The 21,391-nt window shown below is 42.6% G+C and overlaps 1 protein-coding gene across 3 annotated transcripts in view; it reads left to right on the forward strand.

Moving 5' to 3' along the window:
- SASH1 (SAM and SH3 domain containing 1) overlaps nucleotides 1-21,391 on the forward strand; it is a 336,056-nt gene that overhangs the window by 57,850 nt on the left and 256,815 nt on the right. Inside the window, exon 1 of one of the 3 annotated variants that reach the window (XM_086708086.1) lies at nucleotides 17,788-17,904. The exons of the other annotated variants lie outside the window; for them this stretch is intronic. Coding sequence (XP_086564212.1) covers nucleotides 17,884-17,904 — 21 coding nt within the window. The 5' untranslated portion in view covers nucleotides 17,788-17,883. Of the gene's footprint in view, nucleotides 1-17,787; nucleotides 17,905-21,391 lie in introns of those variants that run through there. 3 annotated transcript variants of the gene reach the window in all.

Below are 21,391 nucleotides of genomic sequence, written 5' to 3' on the forward strand. Positions count from 1 at the left end.
ACTTAATGAATGTTTTGTTAACTGGATGAATTCACCGTACAGAATTAGCTGAGGCTTAGGTCAGTTGCTTGCTCAAGGTCGTACAGCCAGAATGTGCACCCCACACACTAACTCCCGGCCCGTGCTCTTGACCATGCCCGTTATTTACAATCTGTGTGTCCATCTCCCCGGGGTCAGACAGAAGACCCAGGTAGCGGGAGGGACATATCAAAAGCCTCTTGCGTAACTAAGACAGAACACCTCTCATATGTTGAGAAAACAGAGAATCCATGGTCTTTCCTTTCTCTTGCTCTTTTTCGTTGCACTCTTGATGTCTGTCTCAGCCCCTGAAAAAGTCCATGCTCTGCAACCTTCTCCAATTTCTAATCCTGGCAAGCAAAGGGAAAAATATTAGAAATTGTACTCTCGACTATCCATCATCTAGCTAAGACTCCTTAAGGGTTCTCAAGTAATCAGCCATTTGAGGCTTCGGGTTGTATTTGAGGGGAAGAGGGCTTTAATGAGGTGAGTGAAGAAGTGTGTGATGTGTTTTAATATACAATTCTCACATGCTACAAATAGCAAGGTCCAAAAAACCCAAGTCTTACAAGAAAACTCGTCTAAAAGAATGAATACAATTTTACTCGAAATACTACACTCTGACCTTTAACTGCCTGTTAATATTGCATTAATTGCCTTTACAAGCACCATTTCTATAATATGGGTAAGTGGACAGGGCTTCCAAAAACTATTTCTTTGATTTAGAATGAAAGAATAATGGGCATTTGCTTCCAGCTTGGTGGACTAATTATTGAATGCTGTCATTCTTTGTGTTTCAGTACCTTGAGGTGATTAAGCAGGGATAAAAGCTAAAATTAAAAAGAAAACCCCATTACCAAACACTAAACAGCGTCAGTAACTTCGTGCCAGTCTCTGAAGGACATTCCTGCCTTGTTATGACAAGGAATTATTCATCATGTGTGCCTAGCATATAGATTGCATCCTTTATTTGAAACAATAAGAGAGTCATCCTTAGTAGTTGATGGAAATAAATAGGCAGGCAAAATTTAAGGGGAAGAAAAAAAGACCAACCAGTAGGCCTCTATAATAATTGCTTGTCACCATAACATCAAGTAGTCCATCCTTTTAGGAACTCGTTATGTGGCTAGGCCATTATGTTCTCGGGATGGAAAAAAAACGCAGTAATTCACAGAAAAGCAATGACAGTATTCTGCTTGTTTACCTAATAGTATCGACGAGACAGGAGAATTGTGCTTGAAAGCAAGGAGTGATTCTGTCTTTGAAATTGTTTTGCTGTCCTTTTTTTTTTTTTTTTTTTTTGCCCAATCAGAATGTTTCTCATTTAAAAAATATTAATACCTTCGAAAAATATCAGAGAGACCTCCACCAGTGTTTTGATCTGACTAAAGACTGCACTGCTTCCAGATTCATGCCCAGTTGCTTAGTGAAACTGTCTGCTGTTGGTGGGTGGAAATGGGAAAGAGATGCTATGCTTTAGTGCCCCTTGCTGGTCAACCTGAAGAAAATCTGAGCATAATGATTGCCAGAGCCCAGGTTTCAATAAATGGTGTGGCACGTTCTACTCCGTGCCTAGGAAGCCGAAGCGATTTAACCTAAACATATGTAGCCAGTCTTTACAATGATAAAAAGGATTAGATGATGCGTCTGGAAATGCATGTATTCTCTTGGAGAGGAAAAGGTTTAATATAAAGACAAAGTACATGTTAAGTCTCAGCCTATCTTCAGAGTAAGTTCAGGTGAATACATTCCTATGACTGTACCCTTATGACATAAGAAAATTTCCTAGGTCCAAAGTATGATTTTTGCTTGATTACGCCTCCAAAAATATGTGTGCCCTTTCAAACCCTAGGGAAAACCATAGGTAAAAAAAAAAAAAAATGGAATTCTCAATTCCATTTAGCTTCCAAAAGTGATACAAAAACTTACTTCTACAGGGGAAAAAAAAGGGCATATCTACAGTAATGCATTAGATCATTGATAATTACATTTTAATTTTAACAAGTGGGTTCTGGTTTGGGTGCATTTTTTATCTGCTTGCCATTTTTTAAGGATGTAATATGCTACTTTTATAATTCAAAAATGACAGCCACAACATAGCTACACTAAGTTGTCTATCCAACCTAATTAATTCTTGGGATTCCATAGTGAGCCATCAGACCTAAAACATCAATCCTACTTGAAACACCATGAGTGCTGGGCTTAGAAATAGATCTTCACCCCTTCAAGTTACCCATCAAGAGATTGGATTCACAAGATCCAATTCTGGGGTCATGAAAAAGTCTATTCAGGCAGACTAACCAATACTGAGGCATATGGTGACCAGCCCATGTGGTAATCTTGGCAGAGTTACAGGCCACCCTCATATGTCTCAGACAGCAGGTAGATCCTAGCAGAAGACACCCGAGAAAGGCGATCCTTCAAGAGCCTAAAGAGCTTCATGGGGCCCAGAATAGCCAAAACAATCTTGAAAAAGAAAAAGTTGGCAGGCTCACAAGTCTCAATTTCAAAACCTACTACAGAGCTACAGTAATCAGGACAGTGTTGTATTGGCATAAACATAGATGGATAGATCAGTGGAATAGATTTGAGAGTCCAGAGTTAAATTCTTTAATTTTGGTCAATGTATAGTTCCAAGTTCATTAACAGTTCCAAGACAATTCAATGGGGGAATGAATAGTCTTTTCAACAAATAGTATTGAGATAACTGGATATTCCCATGCAAAAGAGTGAAGTCAAACCCCTACCTCACACCATAGATAAAAAATTAACTCAATCAGATAGAAGACCTAAATGTAAGATCTAAAAATATAAAACTGGTAGAAGAAAACCTATAAGTAAATCTTTTTAATCTTAGATTTGACAATGGTTTCTTAGATAAAACACCAAAAGCACAAGCAACAGAAGAAGAGATAGATAAATTAGACATCATCAAAATTAAAACTCTTGTGCTTCAAGGAACACCATCAAGAAAGTAAAAAAAAAAAAAAAAAAAAAAAAAAAAACACATAGAATGGGACAGTGTTTTGTAAATCAGGTGTCTGATAGGAACTTGTATCTAGAATATAGAAAGAATGATTGCAACCCCATCATAAACAAAAGTTAAGCTAAAAACTATTTGCTAATTTTAAAATAGGCCGAGAATCTGAAAAAAACCCATTTCTCCAATGAAGACATAAAATTTGCCAATAAGCTTATGAAGAAAGATGCTCAATGTCATTAGTTATTAAGGAAAAGGTAAATCAAAACCACAATGAGATGTACTTGAAACCTAACTAGCATGGCTCTAATCAAAAAGACAGACAATTACGAATGTTGACGAGGATACAGAGAAATTGGAACCCTCAGTCATTGCTAGTAAGAATGTAAAATGGTGCAGCTATTTCAGCAAAAAGCGTGGCAGTTTCTCGAAGGTTATGCATAGAGTTCCTATGTGACCCATAAATTCTACTCCAGATATGTACATATACCCAAAATACATATGACAAGAGAAATAAAAACATAGGTCCACACAAAAACTTGTACATCAGTGTTTGTAGCAGCATTATTGATAATAGCCAAAAGGTGGGAACAACCCAAATGTTCATGAACTGATGAACGGATAAACAAAATGTGGTACATTCATATAATAGAAAATTACTTGTCATCAAAAAGAATATAGTATTGATACATGTTACAGTATGGATTAAACCTTGAAAGCATTTTGCTAAATGAAAGGAGCCAGACACAAAAGGCACATATTGTATGAATCTAGTATATTAATCTGCTAGGGATGCCATAACACAACACCACAGACTGGGTGGCTTACACAACAGAAATTTGTTTTCTCGTAGTTCTGGAGGCTAGAAGTACAAGACCAAGGTGTTGGTAGGTTTGTTTTCTCCTGAGACGTCTCTCCTTGGCTTGCAGACTTCTATCTGCTCACTGTTCCCTCACATGGCATCTTCTCTATGCACACATATCCCCCATATCTTTCTTTTCTTATAAGGGCACAAGTGCTATGGGGCCAGGTCCCTTACGACCTCATTTAACTTTAATTACCTCTTTCAAAGCCCCGTCTCCAAATTACAGCCATATTGGGGGTTAGCGAGGGCTTCAACATATGAATTTAGGAAGACATAATTCAGTCCGCAACACCCACTTATGTGAAATATCCAGAATAGGCAAACTGATAATGACAGACAATAGAGAGTGGTTGCCAGAGGCTGGAGGGGTGGGGGGCTGGGAGGATTGGGGTGACAGCTAAGGAATGCAAAAGTTTCTCTCCGGGATGATGAGAATCTTCTGAAGTTGATTTTGCCAATGGTGTGACAACTCTGTGAACATGCTAAAAGTCATTGGAATTATACGTTTTATTTTTAATTTTGCATTTTATGTGAGTGAATTGTATGCTATGTGAATTATATCTCAATAAAGCCATTGCTTACCAAATAAATAAATAAATAAAGCCAAGGAGGCAAGAAGGTTCATCAGTAAAGTCTTTACGAGGTAGCAGGAGTTCACTCACATGAACAAAGCTCAGAGCTAGGACTAAAGTCCTTCGAAATATATACAAAGAAGAAAAGAGCCTACTTCTGATCCCTAACACTAAATATTCAGGGAATCTGGGATGGAGGAGCAGGTATCAGATCTGGGGCATGTGGTCAAAGCTGCCCTGCCTACAAACTTGGCATGAACCTGAGTCACAAAGGGTTGCCCTAGAGCTCCGTGAACTCCTGCCAAGGGCCACATCCACCTTAGACACCAAAGAATGACATTGAAACCTGGGCAGGAGACAGTCTTCAGTTTGGGAACTGGGCAGGGTACGAGGCAGGGCTGAGGTAATCTCTCTTGTGTTCCTGACTTCCCTCCTCCATTTCTTTAGAATTAGAATGTTCAACTTCAGTGAGCCTGTAATCCTTCTGGTTCTCTTCTCTCACGAAGAATATGCTTTTGCTGTGTTTGCAAAGCATAAGTCTGCCAAACTGCATTTCTTAAGTGTGAATGCTATACTGTCATTGTCAGCTTGCTTATTGATCTTCTCCTCTGGACTTCAAGATCCTGGAAGACAGGGACTGTTATTTTTATCTCTACTCCCTCGATGGTTCACCGATGGCCGAGCTCCACAGACGTTTGTGAAATGAGTAATAGTAAATAAAGAAAATGAGAAACTTAATAAGTACTTGGCTTTCCCACTTTTAACTTGTTGGAATGCACATTAACTCCTTGCTTGTGCTAGATTGAGCCATTGTCAGAACCAGCAAAACTGAAGAATCCTAACTAAAGCACCGATTTTTTTCCACAAAGGCTTGACACCATTTTCAATAATAATGGTGTAGCATTTGTGGACCGTGTCTGCACGGGGCCCTAAGCTAAGCGATTTGGAGTCATTATCTCATGGAATCCTCGCAGGAAGCCCCTGAGTGGACATGTTTCTTACCCCCATTTTACAGAGGTGGAAACTGAGACTCGCAGTTGTTTAACCGACTTGCCCGAAGTCACAGCATTAATCGTAGTGGAGCCGTGATACAAACCTCAGAACTCCAAAGTCTGTGCCCTTATCCTCTATGTAACTACGACTTCTCCATATTTTAGTTTGCCAACATACTCTTGTGGGAGGTAAATGGAGAAAGAAGCAAGAGTTTAGGTATGAGATCGTTGACACCTTCCATTAGGAGCACACGCTGCTCCCCTGCCAATTCAGGCCGTAGTGTTCTGAGATCACCTTACCCCGTAGGCAAAAAAGTACTTGCCCCGAGGCAAGCAGCTCCTTGCATTTAGAAGGAGACCATAAAAAGAAGGCATGAGTGGAAAATATGGGTGGGCTTCTCTCCCTCGATCATAAATTCAAGCCTGTAATCAACCAAAACCAGAAAGCCCCTTCAGAATGTTTTCACTGTCTACTGACTCGGCTTCCAGTTTTAGCCTTTTCCATTCCCCTCACATGTTTTAGCTGCGCTTCACAGAGTTTGGAGTTGAATGCTTACCAGAATGGAACGTTCTGACATTTCCGAACAACGGGCTCAGCTTGAGGTGTTTCCAAAAGGCACGCATCAAATGTCCGGAAAGTTGTTAATAAGAGATGCAACAGCTTTCGTATTGACCTCAGTCAACAAAATCAAGCGTTTGCTTATTTCATGGTTACCACGTACCAGTGCAAACAGTCTGGTGTTTTTCCCGTTTCGCATTCAATGCTGTTGCCTTAGCTGTGCTATGTCCTGACCAGATAGCACTCAAGGATCGTTGTCGGCAAGGGTGAAAGGGGTGTTTGCACCCATGATGAAGAGGCAACTCCTGTTCCAGGAGAACTTGGAGTCGGTCAAGACCAAACCAAAATTCTAAGAAGGAGCAAGGTTGCTGATGCCAGTTGTATAAAATGTCCTCAGATTTCTAATGAACTGTGTGGACAGAGAGAGAGGAAGTCCAGACACCTCTCTGAGGTTCTTCTCTGAGAACGAGGGCACAATGCCCCGCCCTCTACTGTCTTCACCAACAAGCATGTTAGCGAGCTGCTCCTGTTGAAGGCCCAACAAGGAGTAACTCCTTCTCCCATCTGGCCCTGGTTCCGTTGCCAATGCTTGTCTCGCTGCCCGTTCCCATGCAGTCCAGGAGGCAGGGCTAGGTCTGTCCTACCCATCATTATACCTCCAGAACCTGTCACACACGTGACTTAATGCAATTTTATTAACGGCATAAATGAACCACAAAGTCAATGGAAAAGAAGAGATGCCTGGCAAAAAATATGGCTGGAGATGGGCTCCCCTGACATACAGAAGACCTTGGATCTCACAGAGGGTGCCCCTTACTCTGAGAGTGAGCCACACCTTGTCTGCTGGGGGAAGACTTTTGGATGATAAGATCTTTTAAAGACTAAGGTACTTTTCATCATTGTAACATGCTTTAAAAGCATGATAAAGCTTGGCTTTTAAAATGATTACTTCCTTAGTTTTTAATTTCTGAACAAAGTAGCATATTTACGGATCAACACTTTTCTTTAGTCCATGCTTAAATCTAAGATGTATATCTATTTGAAATACACATTTTGAAAGTACCAGAAGAGTTGAAATTAGAGGATACCATTTTCATGTTTCTTTTAATTTGCGTGAAACTTGAAGATGCTTCATTTTTCCATTATGTGAAATTCATTGGAAAGGATTTATAATTTGAATCTAAATTATTTTTACATATCACTTAACTTCTCACATTAGTCATCTAGTTGCCTCCTTCCTTCCTCCCAAAATCTTAGGATACAGTTTATACTTAATGTTTGATATGGAAGTATGATAACATTAATCAGTTCCTTATGTGCCTTGTCTTGAATCCGCATAGTAGTTGATAAAGCTCCTGAAAAAGCTTTGTAAATATTAATGTATAAACTTTTAAGGGGCGCCTGGGTGCTGCAGTTCCTTAAGCATCTGACTCTTGGTCTCAGCTTAGGTCATGATCTCGTGGTTCATGAGGTCAAGCCCCACATCAGGCTGTGGGCTGATGGCTAGGAGCCTGCTTGGGATTCTGTCTCTCCTTCTCTCTGCCCCTCCCCTGCTTGTGCACTCTCCCTCCTCTCTCTCTCTCTCTCTCTCTCGTAAATAAATAATTTTAAAAAATGTATTGCTTCAATTGTCTATTGCTGAGGCAATCATCAGGAAGATTTTCACTTGGTTTTGACCATGGAAAGTCAATGGTAAATCGCTAGACGGAAAGTCAGCCTTCCCATTTCTGTATTTCAGCCAAACTCAGATTCCCACCAGGGGACCTGATGCAGCCCCAGGTCTTCCTGAGTCAGAAGCACATCAGTTTGACACTTACTTTCTATTATCATCTGTTAGGTCCCTTATGCCCTTGCCTTCCTCCCAGTGATAAAACATGTGCCTATCTGCTCAGGAGAAGGGAGAGGTGATCAGAATATTTCAAGCACCGAACGGAAATGCAAACAGGGCAAGGTACAGTAATTGGAAGCAAGCATGTCGCCAAAACTAGACCTGGGAGAAGGGAGGAGGCTGGACGCATTTTGCAGTCTTAGCAAAGATTTCTAGATACAGGTGGCAGCAGCAAATTGCCTGTCAAGAGATTCGCTTCATAACAAGGCCAGCCATGTAGAACAGCCACTGCGCCATGAGGGCACCGCTGATGGCTGGGTCTTTGGGGCTCCCAGCCACTACAGGAATGACAGTCCTGTGCTTCCCATCAACAGCCTCATCCCTGGAGGGTACGGAGACAGACAACAGGGTTAATGCCACCAGCCATCCCTTCAAACTGCCGCTGCAAGCCATCAGTCAAACGCGGAATGGGAATCAGGGAGAGGGGGCAGGGAGTGAAGTCAGGCACGGGGTGCGGGGTGCAGGTGGAAAGAAAATGGAGAAGAAGAGCACCCATTTGTCTTCAGGATCCTTCTGTCATCTCTGGTTAACAGTTGGGGATAAACAGCAAGCTCAAGAACAGAGGATTGAATAATGTCAGGTCCTGACTGTGTTTTTCTCATGTTTTCCTCAGCTGGGTGCTCTCAGATACCCCAAAAGCTCTGGACACTTTTCCAAGCTCACGCACGCCCACATATACAGACATTCCTGGTATCTTCCTTGTGTTTGTTCATCTCTGTGTTTGAAATTGAAATGAGAGTAGGGAGACCGTACTGTGGTCAGTGTACCGACCTCCTTGTCATTTAGCTTCTGTACAAGAGATAAATTTTCCAGGATGGCAAGGCAATGTCACTCTCAAAGTCAGGATCAATTTGAAATGTGCTTCCTCACACAGAGGAGAAGCCCTTTGGCCTCCTTGAGCCACCGTTCTATCCCTGACGGGATGCATCATATTGAGAACATAGGCAGGTGCGGGACCACATGGGTGGTGGCTCCTCCGTGCCTCTCAAGGCCAGTTCTCAGCACCCAGGCATCCACACTGGCTTAGCAGTGCCAACGTAGGATGCTAGGCTAACTGCAGGACTGGCTGCTGCCGCTTTAAGGAAAATCTACAAGTCAGATAGATAGATCCCAGGGACCAAGTTGAATAACAAAAAGTCCAGTGATGGAACGCCTGGATGGCTCAGTCTGTTAAGCGTCCGACTTCAGCTCAGAGCATGACCTCATGGTTTGTGGGTTTGAGCCCCACTTCGGACCCTACGCTGAGAGCTCAGAGCCTGGAGCCTGCTTCCGATTCTTTGTCTCCCTCTCTCTCTGCTCCTCCCCTGCTCGCTCGCGCGCGCTCTCCCTCTCTCTCAAAAATAAATAAGCATTAAAAAATTAAAAAAACAAAACAGTGAAAAGGGAGTTTCAAACTAGGAAAAAGGAGATGATGGGGATGTAAAATTGGGTAAACATCCAACTTTGTGGAAAAACACCATGATGTTAAGACTAGAGCTTCAGAGGAAGGCAGTGGAGGTGTGGATTTTGAGAGACAAATCTGAAGAAGTTGGAAGAGAAGATCAAAAACAGTAGAGATCATTACAGGGTACCTGGGGGCAAACTCCTTGGTAAACTCACCTTTGACTTCTTCTGAGTACCTGGCCCCAGATAGCTGCCCAGGGAAAACCTGGTAAGTCAATGAATGAACACGCCGTGGTTGGAACACTCACTAAAAGGGCAATGGATGGAGAGCTGGATGGTTGTTCCTAAGAAAGCCTACACCTGCTTTCGAGGGCCCAGCCTCCTTGCATTCTCAGGCATGTTTCCTAAACTCGTGTCCTGGGGAAGCAGAAGGCAGTTCTCAGGTTCACTGAGCTAGAACAGCATTTTGATACAAACAGACCTGGGCCCCCTGAAAGAGTTATGCACTTGGCAGGAGCACCACCTTGAGTTCAGACAGAAAGCACATCTGTGCCTCATTGATAATGTAATAACCTACATTACATTTTTGGCCGAGAGCACCTGTGCATGGCCCAGAACGTCAGCCCAGGGCAACCATTCTGATGGAGGTGATATTAACAGCTCTCATTAAAACTGATGACTATAGTGGTGCCCGGGAGTGCGGCTGCAGTGAGGCATCTGTCGGCATTTCCAGGACAAGCCTCTGTGAACAGGTTTTGGAGTTCACAACCCAACGACCGAAACATGCTTTGCATTGAACTGAAACCTGAAAAGAAAACCATCGTGGGGTAAAGAGAGTTGGCCTTTTAGAGCTGTAAGAGAATGGACGTTGTCACATTTGTACGTGTTCAACTCTACGTTATACGGAACATTTCGGTTTTCCTGCCCCCATCTGCTCCATGGAAACGGAAGAGTACGTAAGGGTGGAGAATTTATTTCTGAGCTGGCTTGGGGACAGTTTGGGTGTCTTAACTTTTGTGTACAGTATTCGGGGGTGCTAGGAGTTCTGGTACGATGGGCACTGACACTAGTATGCCAATCCATTATCCTAGGTAGGCGCCCATGTGTTTTGTGTACTGTTTTCTGCCCAGAACAAGGAAGCATGGGGTTCTCAGTGCTCCACCTGAGACTTTAAAGAGGTCACATATGGCTGGATCTCTTTCACTTTCAGCACAGCACCTTTCCCTGATGACAGAGAGAACCAGGCGCACCTTCGTGGTTCAGTCAGTTAAGCATCCGACTCTTGATTTCGACTCAGGTCATGGTCTCATGGTTTGTGAGATCGAGCCCCACATCGGGCTCTGTGCTGACAGCGCGGAGCCTGCTTGGGATTCTGTCTCCCTCTCTCTCTGTCCCTCCCCGGCTCACACACTAGCACGTTCTCTCTCTCTCTCTCTCTCTCTCTCTCTCTCTCTCTCTTTCTCTCTCAAAATAAATAAATAGACTTTTAAAAAGAGAGAGAGAGCTGAAGACACGCATTTCACTGACAGTGATTTGAAAGGGCTCTGTTGTCTTTTATTTTGACAAAAAGTGTCGTCAAATGCAATGCTGTCCTCAGCTAGGCAGGTTAATGCTCAATTGTCTATATATCCATAAATCGGTCCCATTGAGAATGTAAGAGCTACTCTTTCTACAAAAATATAAAGGATTATGTGCATGGAGGATTACTTTAAAAACATGGGCAGATTGCTTCATAAGCTCTGTTTTTTTAACAAGGATTGCTTGGGAAGAGAAAGGTTATCACTGTCTACAATATCCCTTCTCCACACACAATAGGAATTACATGAAGGCACGAATCAGATCATTCTGCTTCTCTGCCTCAAATTCCTCATGACTTCCTATTGGACTTTAAATAAAATCCATACTCATTATCATCCCCCAAGAGGACTGTATGACCTGGCCCCTGAAGAGTCTCATGGCCTCAGATCCTACCCCCGCTCCCGTGTTCTCCACACACCAATGATACTTGATTTTCCAGTTTCTTGAGTGAACCAACCATTTTCCCCCATGTGGCACCATGTGCTAAGTTGGATGTAAATGAAACAATAAATAATTTAAGAAAGTTGTAAAAAACTAAAATTAAATTAAATAAATAAATAAACTAGCACTTTTAGCAATGAGACCAGATAGGTGGTAAAGGCATGATTTTTTTCTGTACAAACTAAGTTTGGATATTGCACACTTTGGTCAAAGTGATCCGATCTCCAAATAGTCTTTACATAAAAAGAGAAATAACATTTCCAGAAATAAAATAAGAATTAACAATCCATGATTTCTCCAAGTGAACCCATCAAGTGCTAGATACTCATGTTTTTGGGTGGCTGGCTCTGGAATTTTTTTAAAAGATTGACTCCCCATGTTAGGAGTGGCAATACAATGCACGAAGGCTACAACTTTAGCCTTCTAGATATGACTATCATATCCATATCCATATGGATATCATATCATATCCATAATATGGATATGACTATCATATCATATCCATAATAGCTTTCTCTGACTTACTTTATCAGATTCTTTGCTCTCTGACCCTTGCTGAAATTTGGTTGACTTCAAGGACAAGAAGAGTGTTGCGTAGGAATGTGACGTTGGCAAGTTACTTACTCTCTAAGCCTCAGTTTCCTGTAACATAGGGAGGATAACCTACCTCAGGTAGTCTTTGAGGCAATTAAGATAATGCATGCAGAGCACTTAGCGCCATGTGTAGAAAAGATCTGATGCTAACCACTGCTGTGGTGGTTATCAGTATTATCATTAATAAAAATGCTCAAGTAAGAGAAGCTTTGGCAACCAAAAGCCTTGTTTTGGCTTGTTTTTAAAGGGAGGCTGGCACAGCTGTGAGCCATCGAGGAGCAAAGAAACATAGGTAAGGTAATAGAATACCTCGGAAATAGCCTACCAATCCTGTCATTCTGCTTCAACTAGGACCTCTATCCAGCCACTTCACCCCTCTGAGTTTTTGTTTGCTGCTCTGTAAAAGAAAGATAATGTCCACTCTTCCTTTCTCAACACATTGACAAGCATTCAAATGATGTACGTTGAATATCTTAACGGAAATGTTAAATATTGCTCTCACGTGTTTCACTTAATTGACTGTCAGTTCAATCAAATCAGTGATTCTCAACCTTGTGTGCACATTAGAATCAACTGGAAGCTTCTAAAAATCCAAAGGCTCAGGCCATACCCTAGACTACTAAAGCTGGAATCTGTAGGAGAGAGACCCAGGCTCAGTACTATTTTTTCTCTCCAAAAGCAATTCCAATATCCAGCCAAGGTTAAGAGTCAGAGGATAAAGTATTTCTCAGACTTGTACAGTGATAAGGAGCCCCAGGGTCCCTCCATTCCTCATTCCTACAGAATTAGCTTCCAAGAGAAGGGACTGGGTGTCTGTATTTTCTTTTCTTTTCCTTTTTTTTTTTTTCTTGAGAGAGAGAGAGAGAGCGGGGATGGGCACAGAGAGGGGGAGAGGGAGAATCCCAAGCACGCTCCCTGCTGACAGCACAGAGTCCCATGCTGGGCTTGATCTCAAGAACCGTGTGATCCTGACCTGAGCTGAAATCAAGAGTGGGACCCTTAACCGACTAAGCCACCCGGGCGCCCCATGGGAGTCTGTATTTTCAACAATTACCCCTAGCTGTCTCTTCTCAGCAGGCAATTATGAGAAATACTGTGTTGAATCAGAGTCTGAGAGCTGGAAGGAATAATGTTTAAAGTCTTCATACTTGATTCATCTCTAAACCATGTGAAACTTTATGAATCCCTTGAACGAAAGGCGAGTGTGTGTTAACCAAGTATGTGAACAATAAATAATACGACTGATAGCTCTCTTACTGCCAGAATCTCACCAGCCCCTTTCTAGAGTTTCAGGAAATCTTGACTGATGGATAAGATTTTCAGTGTTTCAGAAATTTTCTTGATTAAACAACTTACGATCACAAGAAATGCATCGAAAGAAGAAGGCTTCCATTTAAGAATAAATGTTTGAATATTGTGAAATAAGGTAATAAGCTCAAGTTTTGGTGTGCAGGATGGAAATGGGGTGGACGTAACTAAATTTTTATTTTGTCCCCTACAAAAAGGATATACTGCATAGCTCTGTAAAGCCTACGTTATTACTTTTAACTCTCCTGGGGAAGCTAGGTAGATCATGTTTAATGTAAATAACATACAGACAAGCTACTATGGCAAATATGAGGGGAAAAAAAGTAATTAACTGCTGATATCCAAGTTGCAAAACTCTGCTCAACTCTGTGCATGGCAAGAACATTTCCACTCCCCCTCACTATTTTGAAAGCGTCAAATTCTGCCGGAACCTCTGGTCTATCAGTTTCACTGAACATTCTAGCACTGTCTTTGAAAAGTTAAGTCCTGCAGAACCCCGTTTTCGCTGAGGCCACATCCACTTGCCTGGCCTACGTAGTTAACGCAAGTTTTCTTCCTTCCTATTCCTTGCACTGTTTGCGTCCAGCCTTTGTCTGGGCTTTGGGTGAGCCATAAATACTGTCAGTACTTAGAGACTGTGTTTAATTCTAAGCTCGTTAAGAAAAAAGATAATGGAGATTGATTTTAATGAATATTTCTAAGTTCAGAACGTTTGCATTCCTTTAAAATGGCTTTGTAAAATTTACTCACTTCTCAACTTTGCCAGATAAGGCATTTGGGAAAAAATGATGCTGGATTGAGTCTGGGTTTTATCTTGGGAAACGATATCAATTTGCTCCAAGTAATCAGTGCTTATTTTAATGTGCATTCACCATTCCATTCCGTAGCATCTCTCATTTCTGAAAAAAGTGCTTTCATAAGGAGAATCAATGTAGCCTAACTTTTTGTGATATGAAATAACAGTATGTTGTTGCTGCATTTGCTTGTATTTGGGGGAAAGTTCTTCCATTTACTAAGAGGGGTGTGTTACACGTGCTTGGCGTGGCATGGCGGGTGGAGACGTGACCCCAACTCTTGTGCCGAGTCAGCGTGTATGATACCCAGACAGAGAGGGGGGCCACGGGTCTTCCTAAGTGTGTGCCCTCCCCATCTCCAGCTTCTTTAGGTTTTTACACTTGTTTGTGTTTTGGGTGCTTTGTTGAATCATTTCTGTTATATTGTGTGTTGGATTCGGTGGGGAGGAAGTTGGCCAGTGAGCAGAGAGATAGGAATTTCTTTTAAAACTACACAGGGCACCTAAATGGCTCAGGTAGTGATCTCATGGTTCATGAGTTCCGGGCCCCTGTCGGGCTCTGCACGAAGAGTGCGGAGCCTGCCTGGGATTCTCTGTCTCCCTCTCTCTCTGCCCCTCCCCCGCTCACGCCGTCTCTGTCTCTCTCAAAATAAATACGTAAACTTAAACAAAACACAAAACTTTAACTGTATTGCAGCTAAGGGCCGTTTCCCCACTGTCAGCCCATTCCCAGTGCCCATTTGGCCAGCTCTCACGTTCTTCGTGTCGAAAATGCCTTGATTTGTTTATGTAAGTGTTTGATACACAGTAGGATATAAGGCATAATGCACAATCATTGTTCGGAAGATGCCAATCGTGTTACTCTACTAGAGCTGCTATCCCCAAGTGCCACAGATGAGCGGCTTAAACGACAGAAAAGTATTGTCTCGCAGGGGCGGAAGCTACCAGGTGTTGGAGGGTTTCTTCCTTCTGAGGGCTGGGAGGGGGAATCTGTTCCAGGCCTCTCTCCTTGGCTTGTAGATGGCTAGCTTTCTGTTCGCACAGTGTTCTCCCTGTATGCATGTGTCTGTGTCCAAATTTCCCCTTTTTAGAGTCAGATTAGCGCCCACCCTAATGACCTCATTTTAATTTAATTACCTCCGTAAAAGATCCTATCTCCAAATAAGATCACGTTCAGAGGTACTGGGGTTAGACCTTCAACAGAGGAATTTGGAGGAGACACAACCCAACGCACAACAGCAATGTCATACGTGACTTTTTAAACAATGTTCGTAGACGATCAAATCGTAGCTGGGGCACCTGGGTGGTTCACTTAGACATCCGACTCTTGGTTTCTGCTCTGGTCATGATCTCTGGGTGTGGGGAGTTCAAGCCCTGGGATTCTCTGTCTCCCTCTCTCTCCGCCCCTCCTCCACTCCCTGTGTCGCTGTCACTCTCACGGTAAATAAACAAACTTTTAAAAAAACCAAATTAAATTAAAGTTAAAAGTTAAAAATGTTCATATGCCATCAAATCATAGCTGAGACATAAAAATTGACCTGTGGAAAGAAAACCTTAATTTCTATTATTACTGCTGGTATACCTGAGTTCTTTTCTGCGGGTAAACAGGCGTCTCCCACGGTCGTGAGAAAGAAAATAGCACAGGTTAACTGGCCTAGATCTCTGCCTGATCTACGGTTGTCATCCAATGTACGCAGAACTTCTGATTCTGTAGTCTTAGCTTCAGTGCTCCTGAGAGTCAAACTCCAAAACAAAAGTGACATCCTGTGGGGCAGAATTTCTCCTTTGATTACTTAGCCAGGTAAAAGGGTGCAGAGACCGATGCCTTCCTTGTATAGGCAAGGAAACAAGGGTTAGAAAAGAGAAGTGAGGCGAGGCCACAGGGGTCCTCAGTAGCAGCCCTGGACCTTGAACTTGGACCTCACAACTCAATTCCATATTCCCCCCTCACCTCACACTCTCTACCCTGTGCGCCAGGTATCCCCGCCCGGTCCGCCTAGCAACATTTACCCACAGCTCACTCACATCTGACTTCTCTTACCCATTTCATTTTTTTAATTGACGCATCATAATAAACGTGCTCAGTACCCAATTGATGCCCATGAGGAGGATCAGAATTCTGGAGTTTCACTTAGGTGGTTGTTTCCAGAGAAGCCTGGGAAACCAAAAAGAAAACCAAAACAAAACACTAAGTGTCTGATTTGTATCAGGCAGTCGGCTTCTTGACCCTTCAGTTCCAACTTTGTAGCTAAGACTTGCCTTTGCCATAAATACAAATATATGCTTCAAGGCAGAAAACAAATTTTGTCTGAGACGTCTGGCTAGTGGGAGTTACCCTTGAACACGAAAACAACAGCAAGACCTTTACCTCTGCTCTGCCCAGTCTTGGTTAATGCTCGTTACTGGTATGTGAGGTGTGTATTTTAGAAACCACCTCCCTAATTCAGCCACTTTACAAAGAAACTGTGGCCTGGGCCGTGGCTTGCCCAGAGCCCGTCCGGTTAAAGAGATCCGGGGACAGGTCCCTTGACATCCCATCCAGGACTCTGAACACCCCTCGTAACACTGCTTACTGGTTATTTAGCACATGTGTAAACTCTTGGAAGTTTAATTCCTCTTTCCCCAGGAAGATGAGAGAAACAGGAGCCCTACTGTTCATTGGTGGAGGACCTAATATTTTACACGTAGCTCTGTTATGTCACTCTCATATTAAAGAGTTGACTGTGTTTTCTCAATACATAACTTCAGGTGACTATTTCCTGATGCCTTGCTAATGCTCCTTAGACCTAAACTTATCTGTGTGTGCTTTATGGGGAAATGCAGGCACACTTACTTTTCATATTTTAAAGTTCTATGGAAAACTTGTTTAATTAAAAGGAAACTTGTATTTAAAATCTTAGGGGCGCCTGGGTGGCTCAGTCAGCTGAGCGTCCGACTTTGGCTCAGGTCATGATCTTGCAGTTCATGAGTTCAAGCCCCACGTGGGGCTCTGTGCCGACAGCTCGGAGTCTGTGTCACCCTCTCTCTCTGCCCCTCCCCCACTTGCGCTCTCTGACTCTGTCAAAACTAAATAAACATAATCTTAAAGTTTTCTTTTAGATTTCTTATAAGTTAGTTTTTTTTTTTTTAACTTCTTTTCAGGGTTATTAAATTGGGTTAAACTATACTAAACCCCAGCTGTGTTTTTTTGAGTCTAAAATCCTGGCCTGTGTGGACCAACCCTACAGAGTGGTCTCAGAACAAAGGGTGTTCCAAGATGCAGGCAGTTCGTGCCGCGTGAACGCTAATTCTAGAACATTAGACTTATCGTGTTAAATTGCTTTCTGGATGTTTCTCTGTGGAAGTCTTGGAATAATCCTCCCTTTCCTTTCCTTGAGCCAAGAAAATTCTGAACCAGAACAATTTAATTTCAGCGTGTGGAAAAGCTATACTCAATGAACCGAACACAGTGCTAAGATAGGTTTTTTTTTTGGGGGGGGGGGGGTGGGACAAGGACATTTTGATCACTTTTGTATGTTACTAAAATATCTGGATTTCTCTATAAAAGTTCTACAAATATTTCCACGCTTCGTTTCAGAGGATCATTTTTGCAAACTTTGTTTCAAAGTCTGAGCAGCTCAAGAGTAAACCTTTCTGCGCCATAGTTATTGTGTTATATGTTAAGCATTTGGAAGGAACCCCGAGGAGGCCTCAGGAAGCAGTTACTGCCTCTTGACTTATCATCCTGAAGGCGATTTGTTTTAAAGTTGATAATCCCTAGGGCTACAAGAGTGTCCCACATCTGCCCTGAATTGAAAACAGATTCCCATTAAGAGCCTTACATCAGTGCTGCGGATTCATTCGATCTGAGTCAGAAAGGAAGTCAGAGAACATTCGAACGTATGGCCTGATAGCTACACAGCAGCTCCCTTCATGGAGGATCAGGACCGCAGGGTACGTAGATATCCATTTTCAAATTTTTTAGAACGGTGTTTCTGTGCAGAAGCGTCCTTCGGACGTTTAGGCAGGAATATTCGGAAGGGGACTATGGTAGCTAATAGGTGACAAGTAACCCTTGTCTGGGACTGTCAGGGCTCCTAATGGATTGCTCAGAATCCCAAGAGGCTCGGAAGGCTGTGCTGCTTCGAAATTTTTCTGCCAGGTTTTGCCGTTTTGGGGACTTATCACTTATATGAGAATATATATTCCTATAATTATGCAGATATTTATATAAAAGTTTCCCCCCACACTGAGACTCTAACACGGTTTTGTAAGCCAAGAAGTTGTTACTGCTGAAAAGCCAGCACTTTTCCAACCTCTGCTTATCTGTGAAATTATTTTAAAAGATGTGCATTCGTGCTAAGAATGTAGGATACAACTATGTATCCCTTACCATAAGCCTCAAGGGACAGGGACCATCTGAGTAACTGTGTAGCATTTAATATTCTACTGATGTCTTAGCTTTGTTTTGGTCTTCTCTGTGAAAGCAGTATATTATTATTCTGGGAAGTGCTTCCCTTTTTTAAAAATTTATTTATTTGGAGAGAGTGTGCGAGTTGGGGGATAGGGGCAGAGGGAGAGGGAGAGAGAATCCGAAGCAGGCTTCACGCTATCAGCGAGGACACCCACACGGGGCTCGAACTCACGAACCGTGAGATCATGACCTGAGGCGAAACCTCAAGAGTCAGATGCTTAACTGACTGAACCACGTCGGTGCCTCGTGCTTTTCCTTTTTATTTATTTTTTTTTAAGTTTATTTATTTATTTTTTGAGAAAGAGAGCAAGCACGAGAGGGGGAGGGGCAGAGAGAGAGAGAGGGAGAGAGAAGAAGAAGAGAGAGAGAATCCCAAGCTAAGAGCGTGGAGCCCTATGCGGGGCTCAATCTCACAAACTGTAAGATCATGACCTGAGCTACAATCCAGAGCCGGCTGCTTAAGCAACTGTGTCACCCAGATGCCCATGCTTTTTTTTTTAATTAGAAAGGAGGTTAGACTTGTCCATTAAAGATGATTAAAGGAAAGAGAAGCATAGAGTGGTTATGAACAAGGAAGGATCTGAGGGCCCAGAAGCTTGAGGCACAGATGCTGAGCCCTCCAGCCTGGCTCCTTCTGGCTCCTTCTCGGATTCTGGACTGGGCTTTGGGGAGTGGGGGCCTCGTGGGTTACTTCCAGAAGTCTATTCCCCTTGCCGTCTTCTCTGAGAACCTCAGGACTGTGCCTAGTACAGTTGATGTCTGATACGTACCTGTTGAATGAAAAGAGAATTATGAAAAGGAATCCTAGAAGAAGCGTCAGTCTGAATATACCGACCTAGTGCACCTCGTTAAATTTCCACCCATCTTTTTGGTAAGATTCATGCCCAAAGTAGTGACCAGGAGGCCCTGGGTAATTGAGAGAAAAGTGTTCGTGTGGCGGTCAGAACAGTCGCATGTAAAACGCCTGATTCCATGGTTATGGTATTAACAAAGTAAGGAAGTCTGAAATATGAGTCTTGAGAGGTAACAATCGTGTCCTAGGAGATTGTTCAGGAATCCGAGGAAAGCTGGTATGGGAGAGAAGGAACAAACACAGCTGGCCATCTTTCGCTTCCACTCCGTGCAGACGGGCCCATCACAAATGTTCTGACAGTACAAAGCCCGCCCTTGTTACACGCGCTTCCCCTGGTTTCAGAAACAATGCGTTAAGAGCAGCCCAGTTGGCAGGTAAGATTTTCTGTACAAATGCCAAAATCCTGTTCCCTCTTGACTGGTCGCCCACAGTTCTTGAAAGAGGGAAGGTTTTTCAGATGCCAGAAATTGACTGCGAACTGTGTCATGGGACTATGCCCTCTTAATCCCAGCAAGACAGAGGCTTCCTTTTAGAAAAGGAAGCACATTTGGGTTTTTGTGCTAGAGCATCCAAAAAGATGTATTGATCAACTCGGACAGAAAGGGGAATTATTAGGCTTAGAAACATCTCTTCTGTCCTATTTAAGGAGACTGGCAAATGAGCCTTGAAATCTATAGAAACGGTTCTAGTTGAGAGACCAGCTTCCTCTTTGGGAGATAACTATATATATATATATATATATATATATATATATATATATATATATATATCTTAATTTAACTAACCTACTTAATCTCAACCCCAGAGGTTTGGGAAGAAAAGAAAAGCAATGTGGCAGACACTTCCAGGGTGAAACCCGTATCATAAATTTAACTACCATTACCATAAGTGATACCCACCTCCCAAAAGCTCTCTGCTACTTTTTGAGTAACAAAATAAACAAATGATTGTATCCCCTTTCCCTGGCCCGTATTTGAACACGAGACATGTCACTAAGGGGCCGTGCCACCAAGCCAACTCACAGCCTCACTTCTCTCTGGAAGTTTCGTAAGCCATTGTTTGGAATTCAGAACACATTATCCCCCAGAAACAAGTTTGGCTCCCAGCTCAACCCCTGAATGCAGATTTAGCCGCAAGTAGTGAGGATTTGTGACAAGTTTCTGGAAATGGACAGCAAGAGCTTTTATCATTTTGTTTAATGCCACTAGAGAATAAATTTTACAATGAACTGTAGTACTGCTTTGGAGAGCGTTTTTAATGTCCTTGAGAATTAATTCTTGGCCTCGCGCCCTGTTCCTTTCTTTGTTTGAACCCCAACCAGCCATCCTGTGTGCTTTGTCTCCTGCTACTTCCTCAATGGTACCCTAGGTTAGACTCCTAGTAAATTATTTGCATGTTGTTTTTTACTCCTGGTTTATCCTGCCTGGAATGTCTTCCTCCCCTTCTGATTCCTGCCAAACTTTTGATCAGCTCAAATATTAACACAGTTAAAACTCCTCTGTGGGGCCTCAAACTCGTGCCTCTCTGCTCCCTTGGTCACAAAGCCCTGTGAAAAGCTTTTGCACATAGCTTCAGGTGGTTCCTCTATTGACCTTCTAAATTGCCAAGGACTACAGTTTGAAAATATGCCCTATGAAAAGTCATAAATTCCCTCCCCACCTCTCCTCATTTCTAGAACACCTCAAAATACCTTGATGTATTAGCATTCACCACATTATATTGCGATTTATAATTGACATGTTGTGTCCTCTTCTCTAAGCTGAGAATTCCTTAAAGATAGAGATTTCCTCAGAACTGATTGCAATGCCTGAAACAAAGTAGATAATTAATCAAAGAATAAGGGAATGGATGGATGGATGGATGGATGGATGGAAGGATAGATGGAGGGATGAATACATAATCGGGTGCATAAATGGCTGGTATGATTGGATCAATGGATGGATGGATAGATGGATAGATGGATAGGTGGGACTACTGGAGAAAAAGCTTTAGAGAAGGATGAAGAACTATTTAAAAACTTCTATGGGAGGCGCCTGGGTGGCTCAGTCGTTTGGGCGTCTGACTTTGGTTCAGGTCATGATCTTGTGTTTCTTGAGTTCAAGCCCCACATCAGG

The sequence above is a fragment of the Puma concolor genome, chromosome B2 (assembly GCF_028749965.1).
Source record: "Puma concolor isolate L17-30 chromosome B2, mPumCon1.1.hap2, whole genome shotgun sequence".
In the NCBI taxonomy this organism is placed as follows: domain Eukaryota; kingdom Metazoa; phylum Chordata; class Mammalia; order Carnivora; family Felidae; genus Puma; species Puma concolor.